The sequence below is a fragment of the Galeopterus variegatus genome, unplaced genomic scaffold (assembly GCF_000696425.1).
Source record: "Galeopterus variegatus unplaced genomic scaffold, G_variegatus-3.0.2 Scaffold1543, whole genome shotgun sequence".
Taxonomy (NCBI): Eukaryota; Metazoa; Chordata; class Mammalia; order Dermoptera; family Cynocephalidae; genus Galeopterus; species Galeopterus variegatus.
The window spans coordinates 321,941-337,049 of record NW_007727654.1 but is presented as its reverse complement, the minus strand read 5'-3'; the positions used below and the strand labels follow the sequence as shown (position 1 = coordinate 337,049).

Below are 15,109 nucleotides of genomic sequence, written 5' to 3'. Positions count from 1 at the left end.
GGCGCGGAGCGGGGCGCATGGCGCCGGGCGCACGGCGCAGGGGCTACGAACAAAGGGTCCCCAGCGGCGGCGCGGGGACGGTCGCGCTCGGACCCTGGCCCTGGCCCGGCCCCGGCCAGGCCCCCTCCCCGGGTGCCGCGACCCCACGGAGCCGAAAAATGAGGCGCGCCCAGCACGGGCCGCTGCTCCGGCTCCTGTCGCTGTTGCTGCTGCTGCTGTCGCCGCGGGACGGCGTGCGCGCCTCGCAGTCCCAGGTCCCGTGAGTATTCTCGGGCGACAGAAGAAGCGGGTCTCCCTCTGGGGTGAGGATCGTGGGGACTGGCCTGGAGAGTCGCAAGGACCTGTCCAAGGCCACACAGTTGGCGTTGGGCGGGACCTGGAGTCTTGTCCCCAGAATCGAACTGGGGAGGGGGCGCCTTGAGGCTTCCGAAGTGGCCCCGTGGAGGTACAGGGACTCCCCAAAGCTAAAGGCTGCCAGGCCAGCCCCGCCCCTCCGCCACCTCGCCCCCTTGGTGCGACCGGGGCTGTCGTCCTGGGTGGCGATCTCCGGTAGTCCAAGGCATGAAGGTAAGAGGCGGGTGTCTTGCCTAAGAAATGGGGGGACGTGGGAGGCTCTGTCTCCCTTGGGTGGGCGTGGTAAAGGGGGGAGAAGTGTTCGTTTTGCTTCCACATATCCCCCAGTTTGCTTACACAGCGTCTGGTGGTGGCCACAGCAGGAGGCGAATTAACCAGCTGCTGGGGAGAGTTTCCCATTCTTTGGCGTCATGGGGAGTATTTCCAGAGCTGCCAAATTCAGGGGAGCCCTGCAGGGCTGTGGATTAGGGGGGCTGCCCTGGGCTGCACAAGCTCAGGCTTTTAGTCCAGCTGGGTGTTTAGGAGATGGCTAGAAGCAGTCCTTGTTTAGGAGTTTCCAGAAAACAGGTAAACAGTGAGACTAGGTGGGTGTCGTCACTTCCAGCTGCTCTCCTTTCTGGTCACTGAAAAGTAAGACGACATATTGCTCTCTGAGCATGGGCATTTTCCTCCCCTGGGCTTTGTGAAATTGGAACCTTGCAAACTTTTGTCTTGATGCTTCTTTCCAAGCTGGCACACCTTAGAAGAGCGGTTCTCAGCCCCGGGGCGATTTTTGTCTCCCTGAGTTCATTCGCCAGTGTCTGGAGGCTTGTCGTGGAATCTCCCCAGCGGAGGCCAGGGATGTTGGTAAACTGCAATGCGCAGGACAGCTCCCCGTCCCCAGCACCACAAAGGATTTGGCCCCCAATGAGAGACCCTGCCTTACTCGTGTAAGGGCCACATTCAGAGTCCCTGTGTTGCAGAGTTTTAAACAGTTCTTGGAAGTGTTTGCCTCCGAGTAAAGTTGCCCCAGGATCTTAACATCTGTTGAGTGAAATGGAATCCCTGAGCTGGGTGGCACAGCGGGGAAGAGTCCCCAAATGGCTGACCCAGGGTCCCAGGTTAGCCAACCTCTAAATCAGAGGCATGGTCCATCCTGCCCAAAGAATCCCGTTTTAGGAATAGCCCCAGATACGCACCTGCGTAACCTGAGTGATTTCTGTAAGGAATCCCTGGCCCCAGAATGCAGCATAGATTTGCACACTGTTGTAAGACCAGTTCTGTCTGTACTTAACCAAACACCACCTTCCCCAATCTGGGACCTTCCATGACCAGAAGAATGAGAAGCCACTGTCAGCTTAATTGCTGGAGGGTGGGTCAGGGGTGACCGTGATCGGCTGGCAAGCATCCCAACAGCTTCAAACAGCTGCAACTTTTTTTTTTTTTTGTCTTTTTCGTGACCGGTAAGGGGATCGCAACCCTTGGTGTGGTGTCGCCCGCACTGCACTCAGCCAGTGAGTGCACCGGCCATTCCTATATAGGATCCGAACCCGCGGCGGGAGCGTTGCTGCGCTCCCAGTGCCGCACTCTCCCGAGTGCACCACGGGGCCGGCCCAAACAGCTGCAACTTCTGAATTAGGTTACATCTGGGAAGTTGGATGAGGATTTTAATGCACATCTGGGTTAGGACTTTAAAAAGTGACCAAGGAAAGTGAACACATAGCTTGTATATTTTTCAAATGTTCTTCTGCACTCAGCAGGAGCTATACGCCAGACCCATCAAAACTGTAGGGGTCAGCCCAAACAGCTGCAACTTCTGAATTAGGTTACATCTGGGAAGTTGGATGAGGATTTTAATGCACATCTGGGTTAGGACTTTAAAAAGTGACCAAGGAAAGTGAACACATAGCTTGTATATTTTTCAAATGTTCTTCTGCACTCAGCAGGAGCTATACGCCAGACCCATCAAAACTGTAGGGGTCAGCTGGGGGCCGGACACTAGACTGTCCTAAAAGAGGCCACATTCTGTGCTGGAGTGGGACAGGACACCTACGAACCCAGGTCATTGCACGTGCTGGTCAGTGCAGGAGTTAGATGGCACACAACAGGTACCTAGGGTCATCACAAGCTCCAGTAACTGGGTCCTGGAGTCAGACAGTACACACATCTCCCAGGGGACTGAACTCTGGTCATTTTTCATTTTGGACAGTGCACAGTGTGGTACCAAAGTCAGTGCACAATGTAGCCAGTGCTGCAGCCAGGCAGCAAACAACATGAATCCACTGTGTCTTTGAAAATGCAGAATTTTTGACGACATTTTCATGAAGTCACAAAGTCCAGTTTATCAATGATTGATTTATTCATTCATTTATTTTGGCAGCTGGATAGTATGGGGATCTGAACACTTGACCTTGGTGTTACAAGGCTGTGCTCCAGCCAGCTGAGCTAACCAGCCAGCCCTATCAATGATTTCTTTTATGGGTCATGCTTTTGGTATCTTATCCAAGAAATCTTTGCCTAACTCAAGCTCACGAACACTTTCTCGTATGTTTTCTTCCAGTGCTCCTATAGTTTTACTCTTGCATTTAGATCTGTGACCCACTGACTTAATATTAGCGTATGGTGTGAGGTAAGGGTCTAAATTCACCTTTTTATACATTGTTTGGCTTTTTTTTTTTTTAGCAGTTGGCGGGTACAGGGATCCAAACTCTTGACCTTGGTGCTATCAGCAACATGTTCTCCCAAGTGAGCGAACCAACCAGCCCCTAAATTCATCTTTTTGCATGTGGATGTGGGGTTGTCCAAGAGAAGATTTTGAGGAAATGCGAACCTCTCCTAATCTCAGTGCCTGGTCCAGTTCTTCCCTTCAGCCTATCTCTTTCCGGTGCCCATAGTTCTGTATGGTCAGAATCGTGGTGCCTTTGTTGCCAGGGTTCTTGGTATGTGCTGATGCATCGTAAGCATTTCATGTGATTACAGAGCCTTTGTGATTTTCTGCAGAAGGTTGAGGATACTGGGAGTCAGGAGCTCCAGTGGGAAGGACCTGGGCGTCCAGATCAGGTGCCCTAAGAGAGAGCCCTCTCCTGCCTGGCTGTGTGATCTTGTGCATGTTCCTTATCCTTCTGGAGCATCAGTTTCCAATCGGGAAAGAGGGATAAAGACACCTCCCTTCTGGAGGTGGAAAGAGAGGGCTGCCTCATGCCGTTGTTCATGGAGCTTTTCCCGTTTGGGGCCATTCAGTTTGGTTTCAGTTCTTAAAATGAATGCTGCTTCTTTCCATTGGGTTTTGGGGTCTGGCAGCCTGGGTAAGAATCCTGGTCCTTCATGGACAGGGCCCCATGACTTGGCTTCTCTGAGCCTTATTTTCTGACTCTGGAAATGGGGGTGATTTTAGCTCTTCTCACAGGGTGGCTGTGAGGATGAAGTGGGATCCTGCTGGTTACCTGGTTTATGAAGGAGAGTATTTCAGACTGGGTGCGGCATGTGCAAAGGTCCTGTGGCAGAAGGAAGTAGCTGAGAAAAGAGGCTGGAGACTGGAATACAGAGAGCAAGGCAGGGTGTAGTGCTGGCTGGATCCAATGAGGCCAGACTCATACTCAACATGGGGGCTTCAGAGATGAATAAGCCAACCCTGGGTCTCAAGGATTGGTGGGGGACGTGGGCACATAGAGTGACGTGCTAGCCAGGTGTGACCAGGAAAAGGCGAGCGTCTGCCTGGGAAGAGCCCTGACCTAGCTGGGGTGATGCGAGGCCAGGGGTGGGTCAGACCTTCACCTTGGTTCTCCTTTCCTGCAGGGGCTATTTGATTGCTGCTCCCTCTGTCTTCCGCTCGGGAGTGGAGGAAGCCATCAGCGTGACCATCTTTAACTCCCCAAGGGAAGTCACAGTCCAGGCTCAGCTGGTGGCCCAGGGTGAGGCGGTGGCACAGAGCCAGGGAGCCATCCTGGGTAGGTCCCTGGATCCCTGACCAGGGCTTCCTCTCCCTTTGCAAAGTGGAGCCACTCGCTGGCCTTCAGGGCTGGGGCATCGTGGGCACTGCTTTGCTTCTCTTCCATCTCACATCCCAAGAGGGAGGGAGGGAGGGCGCATTGCATTCTCCCCATTTTACGGATGGAGAGAGGAAGGCCCAGGAGGGGCAGCTACCTGCCCAGTCTTGGAAAGCAGAGCGCATTGTTCCTCGGTGGTCCTAGTTCTGTGGGTACAGATTGGGATGGAGTCAGGACACTCTCCAGTGTCAGTTTTGGTGGGACAGGGGGCCTGGAGGGGATCTCATGACGACTTCAGACCTTTTGTTGGCCTCCCAGAACCCCTGTGCTGTTAGACCCAGACCTGGCCTCACAGATCTGTCACTGAGTGGAGCTGAGGCCCTGTAGCCAGTCTCTTCCCCGTCTCCTTGGTCAAATCAGATAACATTCCTCATGCAGAGCCTGATCAGGCCACAGGAGACACAGAGACAATGTCAGGGTTTCCAACGCCAGTGAGGCAGCATCTGTCCCCTGGGAATATGGGGAGATGTGTTTGGAAGGGATGGGAATGTGGAAGCTAGGAGGACTTCAGCAGACAGTCCCAACTTGGGTGGCCAGCCCTGAAATGCAGCTCAGGTTGGGCTCTCAGAACTAGGAAGAAAGTCCACTGGCATTGCTGGCTGGCTCCTTGCCCCACGTTCTGATGGGAACTGCATCTCCCACCAAGATCAGAGGGACTGTCACTTTCCCAGGACTGTTGCATAAATTCCCAGGATTCCCTCTGATTGGCCCATCTTGGGTCATGTGCTCAACCCTGATCCAACCACTGTGACCAGAGGGGATGGAGTGTACCAATTGGCCCATCTTGGGTCATGTGCTCAACTCCAAGCCAATCACTGTCACCAGTGGGAAGGCCTATGCAGATTGGCACAGAATCCCAAGGGAGGTGGGTGGAGCCCTTCTGAGCCACATGGACTGGGAGCTGGGCTGGTAGCTCCTCCAAGGAAATTGGGGTTCTGTTAGCAGGAAATGGGGAACGAATGCTGGGAGGCAAAAATAGTAGATGCCTAATCAAGTTCTGGAGGCCAGAATGACCCAGACAGGTGTCACAACCACAAATGACCCAGTGTGGATAGAAGCATGAGGTGATGGGAGACCAGTCAGGTCCACTGGGGACCTCAGTCTCCTCTTCTTTTTCTCTACCCTTCTCCTTGTTCCTCTCCTCTGGTGTTTTCCCTTCACACCCCTCACAGTTTACTTTGGGCGGGGGCCAGGGGTGACATGAATGAAGTATGCAGGCAGGCCAGCTTTCTCCTGAACAGCTCAGCTTTGTCCATCCCCTCTGGCCTTCGGCTTGTGCCAGCTTGGAGGAAACCTCATATTTCTGCCAGTTCCAGCCCAACCCATGCCAGCATGACCTAGGGTGTGTTTGTTCAAAGAAAACCCCTCTGGGTTGAGAAAGTCCCTGTTTGTAAGGCTGCAGCTCAGGGAGACAGAAAAACACAGCTCCCAATGTAACCTTTTTCATTTTATTTTCACTTTTAGATAAAGGGATGATCAAACTCAAGGTAAGCTGTGAATGTTTCCTGCAAATCCTTGTTCATGTAAAGACTTTTTCATAGTTTCAATTAAAGGGTACACGCCATGGTGTTTCCTGCTATTTTCTCTTAACACGTCATAAACACACCTCCATGTTTTTAAGTGTTGACAATTATAATTTGCATCTTATTGTAAACAGCAGCCTATCGCACCTCTCTTAGTGAGGGTTAATTTACTAACCCCCCACCTTGTATGTGGTTAGATTTTTGTTTTATTTTGTTTTCAGGGTTTCGATGTAATCCAAACATTGCCAGCATTTTTATGCTGTCTTAGCATTCTGGATGCCTCTTTAGGGTAAACCACCCATAAGAATTACTGGGTCAGGATCCAAGCCTGTCGTTGGGTCATGCTTTGTCTTAGGAGACACAGCAGTACCCATTCACAGCATCACCTGCAATATGTTAGGGACCAAATTTGCCCACAACCTCTTTAGCATTGAATGTTGTTATTTTAAAATTATTTTACGTACCAAACTACGCTGTAAGTCATTCTCTGACATGGGTTTCTAAACTGAAGTCCTTGGATTTCAGGGAGTTCGGAAGCCCTGCAATTGTGTGTGTGTGGGGGGGTTTGTTTGTTTGTTTTGTGTTTTTTTGGATTAGCTATTCCTTAACTTTTCCCAGATTCTCAAAGGAGTCCATGGAAGAATGGACCAAATTGAGATTGATTCTAAATTATAACGTGCCCACCCACAGTGATCAGAACGAAGACTGAGGTGGTTCCTTGTCCAAGGGGTGTGTCATTCATGTCTAATTGCTGGGGGTGGTGGTCTTCCTGCCTTATTTTCAATGATAGAACCCTTTCTCTAAGGCAGTGGGTCTTGCCCCGAGGTGGTTTTGCCCCCCTGGGGACATTTGGTCATGTCTGGACATTTTTGGTTGGAAGGGGGATGGTGATCCTGGCATCTAGGGGTCAGGACCAGAGACGCAGCTCAACACCCTGCAATGCACAGGACAACCCCACAGCACAGAATAATCCAGCCATGGATGTCAACAATTGGGAAAGCCTAAATAAAGACCCTAGAGCTGCCCTTGCCGGCTTCCTATGATTATTTCTACTTTCTTGTGAATCAGAAAGCCAGGCTCCCTGGACAGATATTAAGATTATGTGTCATCCCTGGCAACCACGTATAAGAAGGCTCTCTTTGCAGTGTAGGTGCTGGGGATTTGTCTAAGAAACCAATGAAAGTGTTGTGTGATTTTGCTTAGGACTAGAGACTCCCAAGAAAGGAGCTTGGGATCTTTAGCACTTGGCATAGCTCTGGATGAGTGTTTCTCAACTTGGGGTGGGGCAGTGGGATTCAGACACTGGCAGTGTCTGGAGACATTCGTGATAGTCATAGCTGGGGAGGGGGTACTGCTACTGGTACCTAGTGGGTGGAGGCCGAGGGTGCTGCTTAGCATCCTGCAATGCACAGGACAGCATTCGTGACAAGGAACGATCTGGCCCCAGATGCTGATAGTGCCGAGGTTGAGAAACTGCTCTACAGAATCATGGCGCGGGCACTGGGTGCGAGCATCAGGTGTGGCTTTGGGTGGAGGGGAAGCTGCACTTACAGGTGCAGGACCCCGTCCTCACTCCCCTGCCCACTCCCCAGCCCTGCCAGTCCTGGGGGCTTCTCCGGGGATGTGAGAGTTTTGGGGTACTCAGTTTGGAAGCCAGTGCTGTAGGAACCCAGCACTGGCATTGGCTGCCATGGGCAGGCCCTGCCCAATCTGAGACTCACCTTCTCACCTGTGCAGCGAGGATGCTGCTTAGTGGTCCTCGGTGGAACTTTCTAGAAAGTGTTTCTAAAACCTTGTGAGCCTTGCCTTATTCCCAGTTTTCAGGCTTACCCATGCATCTGTGTAACAAATGTCTCTTAAGTATCTATTAAAGTCCTGAACACAAAATTGGACATGTTCCCTGTTGTTTCAGTCAGCAGATTTGTCGGTGGCAGTCGAGGGGGTGGATCAGACAATCAGCACCCAATAACATAAATATGATCACATCAGAGAACAGAAGAATTTGATTTTATTTTAAAATATATCAGAGAAAGAGTGTGCTGGGAAGGCTGGACAGAGCCACATTTTAAAAAAAAATATTTTTGGGGCAGCTGGCCCCTTGACCTTGGTGTTATCAACACTGTGCTCTAACCAACTGAGCTAACCAGCCAGCCCATAGAGCTGCATTTTATATGGCAGGGAGGGCCCCTCTGAGGAGGTGACTTCTGAGCTGAGACCAAAAGGAAACAACGTGCAGGGACCTGGGGAAAGGTGTTCCAGGCAGAGGGAACAGCTAGTGCAAAGGTCCTGTGGCAGGAAGGAGGAAAAGTGAGGCAGCCAGTGGCCTGGAATGGAGCGAGCCGAGAGGTCGAATGCCCCGTGGAAGGGATGGTTTCCAATCTGTGGAATCAGCGTGGCCTGAATTTCTTTGGATAGTTTGATAAATTTTGACAAGTTTTGAGAGAAATAACGATACCTCAGTGCCACTGTCTGCAGTTGTCTATTGCACGCGGCAGGCTTTATGCTCATAATTGCCATCGTTACAGCCGTGCTTCAAAGTGGACATTATCATCACCGTTTTACAGAAGGGAGATCGGAAGCTCAGAAGGGCCAGTCACTCCTCTCTTGGGCACACTTGAAGGACGCCCGTGGAGCTAGGGCTCCCCTGCTGTGGGTCTGAGTCTCTAGGGAGTTTCAGGCCTCAGGGGCCTGGGCTGGTGGCTGGGGCCGGGCTTCCGGCTCTCTGCTCACCTAGGCCCATATCCAAGAAAGGCACCAGGTCAGTGGGCTGCATCCTGGGCTTCCAGGAGGACAGGATGGGTCCTGCAGCCTGAGGGGTCTCCCTGGCCTGGCGGGGTGGGGTGCCGGTCCAGGGTGAAGCCAGCTGCCTCTGGACATTCATCGAGGTGGGGGACAGGCCTGAGGGACTGGCCACTTCACACAGCCTTCCCCACAGGGGAGCTGGCCCCAGGGAGCCTCCTGCCTTAGTTGGGCCTGGCCACCACCCTCGCTTCGGCCACCACCCTCCCTCCGGCCTCCCACGATGCCGGCCTTTCTTCAGTGCCTCCCTGACGCCTTTCATGTCTCTCCTGCTTGGATCTCAGCCCCCGAACCCTTGGCTGTCACTGATGTTAAGCGAGTTGACTTGGATCACTGAGGCTGGGGATGGGGGAGGGGTTGCTCAGTCTAGAATGTTCTGTAAACACCTCTGGGGGTCTGCAGGTGCAGGACCAGGTAGGGCCTCCACTTTGAGCTGAGGAGACTTGGAGCTCTTCAGCCTCCGTGACGTGGAACATGTAACTTCATGTCCCCAAAGGCCACATGTGATCTGGGCTTACTGCTTCCCAGCACCCCATGCTGGAGGCACCTTGTCACCCCCTCCCCGGACTCGGACAGAGGCTCTGATGTGCCTGGGGACCCACCAGGGGGAAGCGGTACAGCCACCCTGACCTCTAGACTCTGAGCCTCGGCTTCCTTGTGTGAAATGGAGACCCTGTTCTCTCCCCCACATTGTCATTGGCAACCACAGAAGGCAGGAGAAGCCCAGAGCCCACCGGGGGGTCCTTCCTGTCTTCTCCCCCTGTGGGAGACACCCCTCCCTGGGAAGGGGTGAAGTTCTTCTGGGGGCTGCGGATTGGGGTCTGCATTCCTTTCTGTCTGCAGGGAAAGTCTCGTTCCCCCAGGCCCCCTGTCCCTCCAGCATACAGCCCCCGTCCCCTCCAATATCTCCCTCCTACCTCTCTACCCCTGCTCCCAGGTCACTGGGACCTTTTCTCCCTTCTGCATTCAACCTTTGGCTGATGCTGAGAGGTTTCCAGAAACAGGGGCAGGTGGGGATTTTTACATCAGAGTAGGGGGTGAGGTTTACCCCTAGGTTGGTCCTGAAAGAAAACCGCAGTCGGAAAGACCCCCCTCAGGTCCCAGAAGGCTGGTCCCGAGGTAAACAGGCAGGGCAGGTCCCTCTGATGCCATTCACAGCAGACAGGAGGGGGACGCTAGGAGAGAGGGCAGGGACTGACCCTGAGAGAGAGATGAGGGAGATGACCCTGTGTGGTTGCAGGATGACCCCCAACCTCATCCGTAAATGGGCCTGATGTCGCAGAACACTGTGAGGATCCATTGGATGATTTGGCAGAATGCTTCGTGCATTTCTCCACTCCTGTGAACAGGGTCCTTCCAACCTTCGGGGGCCCACACCGGTGGATGCTGACAAATGATCCCCGAGAAGGGAACACCCCACATGTGGGTGGTCTTAGGCACAGGCGGTCCACGTAGCTCCCCGTGTGAACTGGTCAGAAATAATGTCCACCCCCTGGGTGTCCAGGGACGGCCACAAGCGTCGCAGGGGTTGCACGCGGATCCCATGGAGGGACGCGTGAGTTTTGTTTGCTTTACGCAGGAGAGGTGCCTTTGTGGAGTGTGCTCATAAGCTGCATGTTCTGCTAATTGCTTTAAAAAAAAATAAGAGGGGATTGTACAGGGCAGGCTCCAGACCCTGAATAATGGAAATTTTGTCCTAGCAAAGCTTCCACTCCAGGACAGATCCTTATGACTCTGTAGTGGCTTTTTGTTGTTGTTGTTTTTGTTTCCCATCTATGTGGAAAAAATATAGATACATGTATATTTACCATTTTAATCATTTTGTTTTATTTATTTTGGGGAGGCAGCTGGCCAGTACGGGGTTCTGAACCCATGACCTTGGTGTTACGAGGCTGTGCTCCAACCGATAGAGCTAACTGGCCAGCCCTGTTTGAACATTTGAAAGTGTACAGTTCAGTGGCATTTGGCACATTCACAAGATTGTTCAACCACCACTTCCATCTAGTTCCAGAACATTTTCATCACCCCAAAAGGAGATCTTGTCCCCATCAGAAGTCACTTCCCATTCTCCTCCCCCAGCCCCTGGCAGCCACTGATCTGCTTTCGGTCTCTGTGGATGAGCCTGTCCTCTTTGTTCCATATCAGTGGAATCATACACGTGCACGCAGTGTTTTTAGAGTGAGGCAAAGCACAGAAGCATATCGAGTGGAGAAAATACTCTCACACCGCACTCAGTACAGAAGACTTCTGTGACCAAATGTGTGGGGGTTTCTCCCCACCAGGAAGCAAGCCAGCAATTCCCCAGCGGACACCAGCGGGGTGTTCTTTAATTCAATTCAATTCTACAGATAGTGTCAGATCCCACAGGCTGAGGGCTCATTCCCTTGCTACTGTCCCCATTTCAGACACCAGCTGTAAATCCCAGCCTTCAGAACTCCTGATCTATGGGTGTCAAGTTGGGGTTCCCGCGACCCACTCCTTGGGTTTGGCTAATTTGCTAGAGCAGCTCACAGAACTCAGGGAAACATATGCTTAGGTTTACCCATTTATTATAATGGATATTACAAAGGATATAGATGAAGAGACACATAGGGGGAGGTGTGGGGGAAGGGGCGCGGAGCTTTCATGCCCTCCCTGGGCGCACCGCCCTCCAGGAACTGCCACGTGTTCAGCCATCTGGAAGCTCCCTGAACCAGGCCTTTTGTTTTTTTATGGAGCCTCATTACATAGGCATGATTGATTAAATCATTGGCCATTGGTGATCAGCTTAACCTTTAGCCCCCCCTCCCCTCCCCGGAGGTGAAAGTTTCAACCCTCTAACCCTGCCTTGGTCTTTTCTGTGACCAGCTGCCATCCTAGGGCTGCCAGCCACTAGTCAACCGTTTGGAGAGTCTAAGGATTTTACGAGTTGTATGCCAGAAAAGGGACTGGGATGAAGATCAAATATATGTTTCAAAATATCACATGTATACATAATATATAATATATATAATATATACATACACATATGCACACGTATATATATGTATATGAGGGGGCTGGGGGCTGTCCCTCACTCACCGGCTGTGAATTGCTCTTAGGCAAGATGGTAAATAATTTTTCTAACTGTACTAGAGTGATCAGTGAAAATAGCTTTGTAACTTTGTAACATCAGAAGAGAAGGCTCCATAACATTCAGCTAGACCAGCATTTCTTAGCCTCAGTGCTGTTGATATTTGGAGCTGGATCATTCTTTGCTGTAGGGGCGTCCCATGCACTGTAGGATATTGAGCAGCATCCCTGTCCTCCATTTATTAGATGACAGTAGCATCCCCCCAACAGCCATGACACCCTAAAACATCTCCAGAAACTGCCAAGTGTCCCCTGGGGGGCACAGTCACCCCTGGTGATTGCTCCCCATTCTAGATCTCCAAACTGTTTTCCCAACATCTCAGCCCCTCCCAGGGTGACCGTCTATTCCCAAAGCTCTGTGCTTTGCCTGCAGGTGCCCATGGGTCTCCGGGGCCAGGCACTCCTGAAGGTGTGGGGACATGGCCGGTGGGTGGAGGGCCCCCTCTTCCACAACCAGACCTCGGTGACCGTGGACAGCCGGGGAGCCTCTGTGTTCATCCAGACGGACAAGCCGGTGTACAAGCCCCAGCACCGAGGTGGGCAGTCAGCACTGACCAGGGGGGAGGGCCAGCCACAGCCTGAAAGTGTCACATGTGTGTGTCCTCTCTTCTAGTGCTCATAAGCGTCTTCACCATTTCCCCAGACCTGAGGCCTGTCAACGAGAAGGTGAGATCGGCTTCTGAAACTGTATGCCTGGACCATACCCGCCTGGGACCACCTGGCCAGAGCCACCATCAGCAACCAGTCTTTTTCTCTAGCCCCTTCTATTTTCTACCTCCTTTCCTGGTTCCTTCCTGGGGCTCCATGCCCCCTGGAGGGTCCCAGGGGAAGGTCTGTGTGACAGAGGGAGGCTGGTGGGCACACCTGGCTGGCTGCTCCTCAATGCTTTGGGGGGCTTTAGGTAGCCATGGGTCATCATTCAAATCCTAATAGTTGGGGGCTGGCTGGTTAGCTCAGTTGGTTAGAGTGTGGCCTTTTTACACTAAACTCAAGGGTTTAAAAATAAAAAAAATAATAAATCCTAATAGGCATACATTTTTTAACATTATTTTGCCACCTCAAACCCATCATTTCTCCTTCAAAATAAATACATTTGCACAGAAAAGGCATGGGTTTTCTTTAACTTTTTGTTTGAAAATAACTTCAAACTTACAGAAATGTGGGAAGAACAGCGCAGAGAGCTCCCAAATGTCCTTTATCCAGCCTGGGGATGGGCGAACTTTCCATAAGAGGCCAGATAGTAAATACGTTTGGGTCTTCAGACAAGAGGGTTTCTGTCATAATTAACTCAGATCTGCCACACAAAAGAGCCATAGGCAATATGTAAATGGATGGGTATGGCTGGGTGCCAATAAAGCTTTATTTAAAAAAAAAAAAGTGGAGGGCCAGACTTGGCTGAGGGATGTAGTTTGGCAAGACTTGGCCTGGAAGCAGTAGTTTGAGAACTTGAATGTACATCAGAATCACCTGATGGGTCTGTTCACACAGATTGCTGCGTCCCACTCCATAGTGTTTGATTTGGGAGGTCTGGGGAGGGGCCAAAGGATTTGTGTTTCTAATTTTCCCAGTTGATGCTGCTTCTGGTGGTGGTGTAGGGAATGCACTTTGAGAACCATGGATCTCGATTCACCGATTACAAATCTGCAAATGTAATGGAGCAAAATCTACATTTATACGCTCTCTCTCCTCTCTGTGTATGTGTGTACATGCATGTATGCTCACATACATATACATGTATATGCATATGTATATATATATACCTATGCGTATCTATACTTATAAAATTATTTTAATGATAAATCACTTGAGGATAAGTTACAGCTACCATGTCTCTTTACTCCTGAACACTTCTGCCTGTATCCTTTAAGAACAAAGACTTTCTCTTATACAATCAAATGACAGTCATCACATTTAAGAATTTTGACATTGATACAATAATACTATCTAATATAAAATCCATGTTGTTCCAATAATATCCTTTATAGCATGTTTCTTTGCTGGTCAGGATCTAATCCCAGGTAATTTGCTGTGTTTAATCGTCATGTCTCTTGGTCTCCTCTAATTAGAATCAGTTCCTCATATCCTTTCTGTCCTTCATGACATTGACATTTTTGGACAGTCCAGGCAGTTGTTTTGCAAAATGTCCCTCAGCAGGCTGTCCTGCTGATTCCTTGTGACCCAGTTCAGGTTGTGAATCTTGGACGGGATCCACAGAAACGATGCTGGGTCCTCCCCAGTGCCTCGTATCGGGAGCCACCCGACGTGAATGTGTCTCATTGCTGGGGATGTTTACTGCGGCCGGTGGTTCAAGCAGGGTCTGCCTGGTTTCTCCCCTGCGAAGTCACCATTTCCATTTTGTAATCAATAAGTAATACATGGGGGACACTTGAGATGGTGTGGACATCCTGTTACTCCTCAAATGCTCACCCGATAGTTGTAGCATCCACAGACAATTAAAGAATCATGTGAACCAAAACTTACTATGGTGATTGCAAAGTGGTGATTTTTCTAACTCTCTTGTTTCTCCTACATTTATTAGCTGGTGTTCTGCTGTGAGGAGCTTTCGAAAGGCATTGATTGTAAAGAAAGAGATTTACATCAACTGTACATATATATAGCTGTTCCTCGGTATACTCAGGGGATTGGTTCCAGGACCCCCCATGGATACCAAAATCTGCAGATGCTCAGGTCCCTTATATAAAATGATGTAGCATTTGCATATAACCTGTGCACATCCTCCCGTATTCTTTAAATCACCTCTAAATTACTTATAATACCTAACTCAATGTAAATGCTATGAAATAGTTGCTATACTATATTGTTATTTGTATTTTTTATTATTGTAGCATTATTCTTAATTAGTTTTTTCCCAAATACAGTCATGGCTGTATAATGATGTTTCACATATATGACTGTGGCTATACCATACAACCTAGGTGTAGTAAGCTGTGCTGTCTAGGTTTGTGTAAGTATACTTAAAGTTCGCACAATGATGAAATCACCTAAAAACTCATTTCACAGAACGTGTCCCTGTCATGGAGTGACGCATGACTATATTTTTGATCCAAGGTTGGTTGGATCCTTGGTTGTGGCACTCACAGATACAGAGGGCCCACAGTACCCGGATAGCAAAGATAGGAAGGTGGTTGGCAGGCAACTTCCATTTAGAAAACGGACCCATATAAGGTGCCTACTATGTGCCAGCCTCCTTTCTAGCAAATGGGGCACATCACTGAGCAGAGCAGACACTGACCCCACCCCTGTGGGGCTCTCATATGCTAGAAAATAATCCCGCAA

The 15,109-nt window shown here is 50.5% G+C and overlaps 1 protein-coding gene across 1 annotated transcript in view; it reads left to right on the top strand.

The window, feature by feature from the left end:
- The first annotated feature begins 17 nt into the window (after positions 1–17).
- Positions 18–15,109, top strand: part of CPAMD8 (C3 and PZP-like, alpha-2-macroglobulin domain containing 8) — a 94,862-nt gene continuing 79,770 nt past the window's right edge. The window contains 5 exon segments of the mRNA XM_008577577.1: positions 18–259; positions 4,129–4,280; positions 5,844–5,866; positions 12,186–12,348; positions 12,426–12,478. Coding sequence (XP_008575799.1) covers positions 18–259; positions 4,129–4,280; positions 5,844–5,866; positions 12,186–12,348; positions 12,426–12,478 — 633 coding nt within the window.